The sequence below is a fragment of the Ictalurus furcatus genome, chromosome 11 (genome assembly GCF_023375685.1).
Source record: "Ictalurus furcatus strain D&B chromosome 11, Billie_1.0, whole genome shotgun sequence".
Taxonomy (NCBI): Eukaryota; Metazoa; Chordata; class Actinopteri; order Siluriformes; family Ictaluridae; genus Ictalurus; species Ictalurus furcatus.
The window spans coordinates 19,044,931-19,055,260 of record NC_071265.1 but is presented as its reverse complement, the minus strand read 5'-3'; the positions used below and the strand labels follow the sequence as shown (position 1 = coordinate 19,055,260).

General features: G+C 37.8%; 1 protein-coding gene across 1 annotated transcript; it reads left to right on the top strand.

The window, feature by feature from the left end:
- The first annotated feature begins 542 nt into the window (after nucleotides 1–542).
- Nucleotides 543–7,391, top strand: snrpb (small nuclear ribonucleoprotein polypeptides B and B1). The gene is made up of 7 exons (XM_053636844.1): nucleotides 543–689; nucleotides 1,323–1,474; nucleotides 4,526–4,637; nucleotides 4,722–4,874; nucleotides 5,171–5,303; nucleotides 5,605–5,730; nucleotides 7,207–7,391. Exons 1-7 carry the CDS (start codon nucleotides 687–689, stop codon nucleotides 7,242–7,244), a joined length of 717 nt encoding a protein of 238 aa, XP_053492819.1. The 5' UTR covers nucleotides 543–686; the 3' UTR covers nucleotides 7,245–7,391.
- Nucleotides 7,392–10,330: the final 2,939 nt, after the last annotated feature.

Sequence of the window (10,330 nt, the reverse complement as noted above, 5' to 3'; positions counted from 1 at the left end):
GTAACAAGCTAATGTTCAGCCAGCGTTAAAGTACATCATCATCATCATCATCATAATAATAATAATAACCCAATAAGGTGCCTTTTTATGAATAAAACATCTGTGATTATTGACATCTATCCAACATTTTCCCACACAAGTGTCCAAATTGTTTCAAATATGAATCAATTCATTTGTATTTATTAATATGATATTTATTAGATTATAATATTAATATGTTGTTTTATTCTTTATTATTTTATAGATATTATACAATATTATTTTATTATTTACTAGGCAAAGCTGCTAACAACTTTTTAAGCCCTACACACAGTACAGAGCACACAGCAGTGATGGTCATGATGAGGTAAATTTATCATTATTAAATCGTATCATTATAAAATGTGAACACTTCCACAACGTTTGAAGCTGGACAGCGAGAAAATATTCTAATATAAAGTAAGTTAAGTCGACTCGATTAAAAACGCCACTTTAAATTCGGGGTCTCCCTGTGAGTTGATTCTATCGTCAGGAACTCGTGAGAATTTAATGTTTCCGGGGGGAACACTTCTCATGACGGACCCATTTCCGTTCAGCCACCAATAAAGAAAAGGACTCAGCGGCGCCAACCTTTTGGTATCGCGGGTCAATTTTTGAAAGTTGTTCGGCACAATCCGATTTAAATCGGAGCCATCTCAACAGCAAACATGGTAAGACTTTATTAATTTACTTGTTTGTTTGTCTGTTGGTCCGTTTTTGTAATATTGCATGCGATAACGAAAAATAATTAGCGCAAACTTTTTTTTTTTTAATTATTCTAGTCCGGCTGCTACGTTTGTCTTACGTTATGTTCTCTTAAAGCGGCTAGCTCTTCTGAGTTACAAGACATTTGAATGATCGTTATGACTAAACTAAGTAAATAGCTAATATTGCACATATTTAATTTTTTGCGACTTTTAAATATATAGCACTTAAACGCGGGCTAAAATGTAATATTCCACAATGAATTTGGACGCTAGCTAGTACTGAGACCTAGTTTACAGAGCTGCCATCTTGGCTAGCTGGTTAGCCGGTTGGTGTGGAAAGTTTGCTTACTTCACATAAACCCTTTCTCCAAATGGCGTCTAAAATGAAAAGGAAAGCTTGTTGGCTAACACACACAAAGTGAAAATGGCTAGAGTTAATGGCTACCCTTTTTCTATGGGACGCTGTTTACATTAAGCTAGTATTTTTGTTATGAATTTTACACATGTATGTCACAAGCAGGTTAGGTTTACATGATAAACACTAATTCTTATTATTAGTCTTATAATTGAATACTATATTGTGTGTGTGTTTTCCAGACGGTCGGAAAGAGCAGTAAGATGCTTCAGCACATTGACTACAGGATGCGCTGTATACTGCAGGACGGGCGGATATTCATCGGGACGTTTAAAGCTTTCGACAAGCATATGAACCTCATCCTGTGTGACTGCGACGAGTTCAGAAAGATCAAGTAAGATGCAGGAATAATACAAAAGTGGGCTCTCTTTACAGAAACTTTAGTTTGTAGTTGGGTTGTCCTGGTACCACAATTTCTGTAGTCGGTAACAATACCAGTAAAATTCCACGGTAATTGGTACCAAAGCAAAACCCAAAAACATGCTAATCAAACACACTATTTTATGAAGTTAGATATAAAACATATATATTTTTTAAATGCCATTCTGTTCTTCAAGCATAGTGTCCTTAAAGCTACTAGAAGTTATCCAGACAAGAGTAGAAATGTTTTTTTTTGACTGATTAAAATTACAGTGCTAGACACGTTATTTTCTAACACATGAATTTCAGATATGTAGCTCATCAAAAAGCCTCGTGTGTAAAATTTGTAAACCCCATCATTTCCTCGCATTTATTTCACCCCAATAAAAGTTAAAAGCATTAAATGGTTCGTAAGGATGCCTGACTGTATTAGCGATAAACGCGTGTATGCTAACCATTAAGTAAACAAAAAACGAAGAGGTTTTCTTGCAGTTATGCACTCAAATTAAACTATGCTACAACATTCATAATGCAACCGATATCATAATTTAAAACTCCCCAGCTTGAACTGCTTAAATTCACACTGCGGGTAAACAGACGCTCTTCCTGAAAGCACGGTTAATCTATCCACATGTAAATTTTAGGGCGCGGCTTTTACACACTTGGCGGTAACAGTGCCGATAGTGGAAAATGAGTGGCGGAGAGAAATACATGTTTGGCCTACTATATATAGTAGGTACGTATGTGGTTTTGGACGCAGACATGGTGACTGGGGTGCTGCTGCTGCTTTGGATCTTGTTGCATGGTGCACCTATGGAAAGTTCCTGACTGACCACCTGTCAGGCAGCTCGTCAGTACCAGGTTGACCCAGTACTTATGAAAATCTGCTACCGTTCAATGTTTTTCTTTTTAGTACTGACTTGGTACTGAAGTACCAGTACTTTTGACAACCCTAGTTTGTAGCAGAAGTGATGAATCTCCTCCAGTTGGACAAGGCTTTATAAGCCACTGATCAAACGCAGTTTAACACTATGCACTTTTAAAGCTCAAGACTCATTCACGGGTTTCTGGTGTGGAAGTCTTTCTGTATGCCAAAGTCTAATATCTCTGACGCATTTTTAAAAAATAATAATTTTATGTATGGAATATATTCCCTACCAGTCAAAGGTTCAGACACACTCGTTTGTTTTTATCCCCCCCTCCACATTTTAGAATAATAAGTTATCAAAACTCTTGAATAATACACATGGAACTATGGGAGTTATGTTGTGATTTTAAAAAAATCCAGAATGAATCAAAACAATGTGTTTTAGCGTCTTCAATGTAGACACACTTTTTGCCTCAAGTTATCAGAAATGTATTCTTGGCATTTTTCACAACCAATTTCTTGCTTTTTAAACCGTATTAGAGTTCCCACCTGTGCTGGACACTGGTGATGGGAAGTTCGGGTAATTTTACTGTCTCGGATCGTTGAATCTCGTCCAGCAAAATAAACGCACCTGTTTGAGTTATTTCGTTAATTTCAGGAGAATATAATTTTAAATTCTGTGCGTCTGGAAACGAATCACTCTTTATTAACGCTATGTCACTTATGGACACTTTATTGACTGCTTTTTGGAGTATTTCGCTCCAAGTCATCCATTTAAAAAGTTTTTTGTAAATAAAATGGTTTTCTAAAGAAAGAAATGAATATGTTGACATATAAAAAATTGTGCCAACAGATTTCAAACATTTTAATCAAACACCTTCAGATTAAATTTTTTTACGATCATGAGAAACGTTTGTCAACTGTGTACAAATGTGTACAAATGTTTGATTGGTAGTGTGTATTTAAAAAAAAAAAAAAAAAAAAAAATTATTGAAATGAGGCCAGATTTAGTTTTAGATTTTCTATTTGTCTTTTTTTATTGTCCCAAGTCTGCGGTGACTTTAGAAAAATTACACGCTCCTTTAAAATATTGTAGCGTTTCCTTGTGTGTGTTTTTTTACTTTTTTTTTTTTTTTTTTTAAACGTTTGCTTCAGCGATCTCAACAATGCAAAATCATGGAGGGACTAGTAAACAAGAAACTCAAACCTGTGGCATGCATGGCTCAGCTTGAACCACAATCTCTCAAGATACAAGGAAGACTTGCATCAAGGCTCTTGGGAAGAACTTGGTTGTTGGTGTCAAAAGAAGACCAAGGACTTACCTTTTCACTAAACCTTTAAATGAGTTTGCAGATTTTCTTGCTGTATTAATTCCTCTCCAACCCTGTTTTAGCACAACTGTGTTCTTAGATCTTGACCTATATGCAAGTGTTTGCTTATTCTGGTCTGTAAGTCGCTCTGCTGGGTTTTTGTGTATGATCGGTCAGTTACCTCACCACTGAAATTATTTTAAATAAACCACTTAATTGGAAAAATGTACATCTAGACATGATCAAGTAATGTAGAAAAGGTGCTGTATAGGCCACAACAGACTGACCCATGGGTATTTACTGAAGGGCAGCGAGCCACCAAAATGTTAATATTGTAACACTCACTTGACTGTAAAACATTTTATTGGTCTGCCCTAATTTTTTATGTCATCAGACATCTTTTATCAAGTCAAAGTTTGAAAGACCTGTTTTTTTTTTTTTTTTTTTTAATTTTTTTTTTTATTTTTATTTTGTATAAAAAAAATCACAAATTTAAATATTCTTAGGGTTGGCATGTTGCACAGAATTGTTTGACTTTTTTATAAGCTAAATTTTATTGATATCTGTATTTGACATGATATAGCTATTGAGGCTGGTACAGCAGTAAATTTCAGTACAAACAAGCCTCGCCTTTTACTTTTTCAAAATACCCATTTAAAATGCTTGTTTTTACCTGATATATGTCCTTACTCCAGTGGCTCTCATTTATTTATTTTTTTTTTGTGTTCGTTTAGTTTTCACCAACAACTTGTGTGTTTCAATCATATGATTTTTATAGTAGGTTAACACACTGTGGGAAAAACGGGTCTGCTGAATGCTTTAAATGTAGCTGCTGTTTGTTACATAGGCCCAAAAATTCCAAGCAGCCAGAGAGGGAAGAGAAGCGAGTGTTGGGTTTGGTGTTGCTCAGAGGAGAGAATCTGGTCTCCATGACTGTTGAAGGACCGCCTCCCAAAGATGTAAGTTAGCCAACTGTCTCACCACTTGGTTTTTTAATCGTATGCATTCACATTTTCAAATCTAATGTCTTGCTCCTTTTGTAGACTGGCATTGCCAGAGTGCCCCTGGCTGGGGTGGCAGGTGGCCCAGGGGTGGGCAGAGCAGCAGGCAGAGGTGTACCAGCTGGTGCTCCCATGGCCCAGGCTCCTGCTGGACTCGCTGGACCAGTGAGAGGAGTCGGAGGCCCATCACAACAGGTGAGTTACTAGTCCTTCGCTTTCTGTGATTCTAATAGGGGATGCAGTTTCTACACCACACCTGACCATCAGCTTCCTCTTCTTGCTGAGGCAAAGCATGTGTTTTTGGGGCAGGTTTTGCAGGAACACTGTTTGGGTCCTGATGTTTTAAAATGCATAATTTTAGCTAAATGTAATTGTTAGACTATTTACTTATGTTGACTTAAAATATTTCTGCCAGATTGGATTTGCTTGCCATTATGCAAATTTTTGGCTCCTGGTGGTGCTCATGACCGTTTGCTTGCACCCTCTTCCAGGTGATGACCCCTCAGGGCAGAGGCACAGTGGCTGCAGCGGCGGCTGGTGCTAGCATCGCCGGTGCACCCACACAGTATCCACCAGGCCGAGGTGGCCCTCCTCCTCCCATGGGCAGAGGTGCACCACCTCCAGGTAACCTACACCAACGACTTGTTATGCCATAAAACTGCTCTCAGATCAGTTTGAAGGGGAACATCATACCACATCCCAACACCCCTGTCAGTTTGCGGAGTAGAATGGCTGTGAAAGCTGGTGATTCTGTAGCCATGATGAACGCTTGTGCAAACTGAGGCTGATGAGGAGACATTTCTAAAGCAGGATTACTCTGAGCTCAGAATCACACTCGAATACACTGTTGGATTGTGGGCTTCAGATCATTGGTACATGAGTTTGATTGAATGTTAAACTGAAGGTTATTGTCTTACATTCCCAGGCATGATGGGTCCACCCCCTGGGATGAGGCCACCAATGGGCCCCCCGATGGGCATGCCACCAGGCCGTGGTGCCCCTATGGGCATGCCCCCTCCAGGCATGAGACCTCCACCACCAGGAATGAGAGGTGAGGGTTGTCTGGAGTCCAGTTTTCATTTTCACAGTATGTCAAGGCATATGTACATTAAAATGTTGTTACACACGTAATGCACAGAACATGGTACAGACACAAGCCACAACTATTGAACTTGTTTAAGCAAATATGACCATAATAAAAGGAACACTAAGAATGTACAATTCTTTAACTGGAAAAAAGAAATTGGTGTGTGAACAAGACATTATGGAAAATATTACTTTAATCTGGGACTGACATGAAGAAATGCATGTTTTAGTGCTAGACAATTTCCAAATTGATGTCTTTGGCTTGAGAAGACTGCTCAGAAATCTACAACAATATAATGCTAGTATGCTTCAGATATTGGAGCTGCAACAACTAATCGATAATCAATTATGAAATTCGTTGTCAATCAATCTCCTTATCGATCAGTTGTTCTGCGCTTGACATGGGGTATATTTACTTACTGCGTTACTTCTGTACTGAAAACACACCAGAGAGTACAGACCAAAGTTTTGTCCCAATTGACTTGCACCATGTACTCTACCATCTAGTGTATGAATTTTAGAAGGGTAATATCATCTCAAATAGAACACTAGCTGTGTTTTTAGTAACTGGAAGTATAAGCCGTTGCCCGCTAGCTTTAGCGGGATACCCAGAGTCAACGACAACTTGGTTCTTCGCTTTACTGTTTGTCAGCTTTACATTTTATTCCCAACATGACCAAGTCACCATCAGACAGGTGTGTAATAGTCAAGTGACAGCAGGGAAAGAAGTGTGCAACCCAAGTCCTCTAAGGCATGAGAGCACTTTATATTAAATGCTGCCAAGAGATTGTAACCTGCAAACTTTATAAAGCAGAGCTTGTGTAGCACAGAAGCATGACAGTGATGCACAAGCACAAACTTATATTTATATCCAAAATGCTTCACTGTGTGCAAGGGATTGGGGAAACTGGTGAGAGTTGCTTAAAAGGTCCAGTTTAAATCAGGTTTATTGTTCTCATATGCTGTATTTGTGTGCCTGCAGTGTTAATTCTGTTGTTATAACAGGAGTGACCTATAATTGATCTATTAGTAACTAGGCTGTGTTGCTCCTCATGGTGATAAACAGTGTAGTGCAAGTAAGAGCTATAATGTCGGATTAAAACGGTATGATAAAAGTAAACATGAGTAAAACAAAATCTAAACAGTGAGTAACAGAAACCACAAGGTGCAGTGAAAGTGAGATTTTATTACTGTAGGACCATAGTTAATTCAGTGGGGTTTTTTGTGTATCCATAAAAAATAATGCATAAATATTATATATAATTTATTTCTGAGCTCACAAGATTTAGTTGTGATCTCAGGATAAGTCCATAAAAATAAATGACTTGTGACTTTCTGGACTTCCACAGGGTGACTGAGGTCCCCTTATTTAGAGACATTTGTTGTACTTGATGATCAGCTTTGATAAGTGTTCAATTCTGTTTTTGCCTTTGTCCATCAGGGCCTCCTCCTCCAGGCATGCGCCCCCCAAGACCTTGATTCGCCACACTGGAAGAGAACATGTTATGAACCTTTTCTGTTTTTTGAGCAGATCCTGACTCTGGGCTCTTGTATAGTTTCATATGATTTTGTTTTTTTTTACATTTTAAAATAAAGTGTCTATTTGACGTTTTGTTCAAAAAACAACTGACTTCATGCATTTGTGTGGTTATGCTTTAAGGGCTTTTCTTTCAACTGTATAGTAAGATATTCATAAAGCACTGCTTTAAGTTTTTTTTTTTTTTTGAAGGCAGCTACTGATTTAGTTTCACCAGTGCTAGTTATTGCTAAGAGCTGCAGCTTGAGGTTGGAAGTGAAGGCTGGAATTACAACTAATAATATGGCACTTGCAGTGCTGTGAAAGTATTTTCTAGATCCTGATTTCCTCTTTTTGTGTATTTCACAATCTAAATAGTTCTCATACTAAATAAACAGCCATCCAACACCAATCACCCATGTGAAATACTAGTTGTTCCCTTAAAGCTGAAATCTGGTTTTTCCTCCGTTAACAGCAATAACTGTAACCAGACGCTTATGATAACTGGATGTCAGTCTTTCACAGCACTGTGGTGGAATTTTAGTGCACTCTGCTTTACAGAACTGCTTTAGTTCAGCCAAACTGGGGGGTTTTCGAACATGAGTTGCCGTTTTAAGGTCCTGCCCCAGCATATCAATTGGTTTGTCAGATTAGGCCACTCAAACTTTGAGCTTTTCCTTATTTAAAAAAAAAATAATTTTGAGCCATTCAGAGGTGGACTTACCTTTGATGTTGTCCTTGGCTTTTTTGTAACTTCCTGGATGAGTACTTTCTGTGCTCTTGGAGGAATTTTGGAAGGTCAGCCACTTCTGGGAAGGTTCACTACTGTGCTGAGTTTTTCATTTGGAGATAATGGCTCTCACTGGTTCTTTGGAGTCCCAGAGCCTTTGAAATAGCTTTAAACGTTTCCAGATTGACGTATTTCAATCACCTTTTGGATTTTCTTTTAACTTTGGTATAGTGTGTTACTGGGTAAGACCTTTTAATCAACTTCATACTGTTGAAGTTCTATTTAAGTGTTTTGATTGAATAGGGTTTGCAGTAATCAAGCCTAGTCCAGCTGACCAATGTTCAACCTCAGGCAAAAATTATGGAATCACCACCCTTAGAGGATGCTCATCTGTTTATTTTTGCTGTGTTTTTTTTTTTTTTTAAAAAAAAAAACTTTATAGCAAAGAAACAAATCAGATATGATGCAAAATAAATTTAGTTTCGTAGCTGACCATGCTGGCTTTGTGAAACATACCTCAAACAAGTTAAATTGTTTTAATCAATGGCATATTTTTTTCATATCAAGTAGAGGAAAAAATTATGGAATCAACAAAAAAAAATCGCAATTAGTACTTTGCTCCTCTTTGGGTGTTTTAGGACAGCCTGAATTCTTTAAGGCATGGACTTCACTAATGGTAAAACAGTATTATCCATCAGGCTGGTTCCAACTTTCTCGAATAGTGGTTGACCGATAGGCTTTGCAGGAAGGAGCCTTGTCATGGACCAATTTTTTCTATTTCCACCATACATTTTCAAACGGATTCAGATCTGGACTATTTGCTGGACATGTCATTGAGTTGATCTGCTGTTCCTGAAGAAAAGCTTTAACACTCTTTGCTCTGTGGCAAGATGCATTATCATCCTGAAAAATGACTTCATCACCACTAAACCTATTTCTATCAATGGAATTAGAAAAGTTTTCAGTGTACAGCTGTGCATTGACTTGAGGTCTCCCCTGGTCTGTTAGCTGACACACAACCCCATATCATAAATGAGTGGGATAATCATATAGTTGTTTTTTTCAGGCAGTCATCTTTGTTTCATTAGAACGGCACCAGACAAAAGTTCCAGCGTTATGTCCTTGGCCAATACATATTCGTAATTTGTCAATGATCATCACTTTCATCCATTCATCCACACTCCATGATTGCTTCTCTTTAGCCCACTGTAACCCTGTTTTCTTCGGTTTAGGTGTTGGTGTTGGTTTTCGTTTGGTTTTTCTATATGTAAATCACATTTCATCAGCTGATTTCTTACAGTTCTGTCATAAACACTGGCTCTTGTTTCCGCCCATTTGTATTGTGCATTTTCTATTTTCAAGGCATATTGCTTTAAGTTTTCTATCTTGACATTTGAGGTTTTCCTTTTATAACCTTCCCATTTTGTTTATACAACCAACATCTTTTGCCTCATTCCATGTCATTTCCTTCTTGAAGGAGTTTTATAATCCTTTCCATTGTTTCAATTCTCTTGTTGGGGCCATGTTCCATCCATCCTCTATACCGCTTATCCTTTTCAGGGTCACAGGGAAACCTGGAGCCTATCCCAGGGAGCATGGGGCACAAGGCAGGGTACACCCTGGACAGGGTGCCAATCCATTGCAGGTGAGGCCATATTTCCTTTCAAAAAGTCTAAGGTTAAGGACTGCAAGCATGCTCTTTTAACTGCAGACTAATTTGGATTTTTAGACTTGTGCTGGTATTTGTTTTCGAAATGCAAATTACAAGGTGATTCCATAATTTTTTCCTCTACTTGATCTGGAAAAAAATATGGCATTAATTAAAACAACTTAATTTTATTTGTTTGAGGTGCGTCTCATGAAGCCAGAATGTTCGGCTATTAAACAAAAACTGTTTTGTGTCAAATCGTTTGATTTGTTTATTTGCTATGAAGTTAAAAAAAAAAAGCGAGATGAGCCATAATTTATGCCAGGGGTTGTATGAATGAAGTTTGATAGATTTGGGGAATTAGTAACTACGTAGGCAAATACATTTTCTCACAGGCCCAGTTGGTATTGGATAACTTTTGTTCGTCAATAAATAACTATCATTTAAAAACTCTATTTTGTGTTTACTCAGGATGCCTTTGTTTTATCTTCGATCTTTTGTGTTAACTTCTGAAATAAATTAGTATTAGATATACACAAAAACAGAAGAAATCGGTTTTCACAGCACTCTGCATACAGCATTCGAAGGGGCTGGAAATTTTGCCTCCAACTCATTAAACTTTTGTGCAAGCTTTGTCAATGACAAGAGTAAAACGTACACTATGAGCTATG

Bases quoted from the DNA above. Each gene is read 5' to 3' on its own strand.
- snrpb (XM_053636844.1), top strand. The intron at 1,475-4,525 runs GTAAGATGCAGG...TTTGTTACATAG, and splicing joins GACGAGTTCAGAAAGATCAA to GCCCAAAAATTCCAAGCAGC. The intron at 4,638-4,721 runs GTAAGTTAGCCA...CTCCTTTTGTAG, and splicing joins AAGGACCGCCTCCCAAAGAT to ACTGGCATTGCCAGAGTGCC.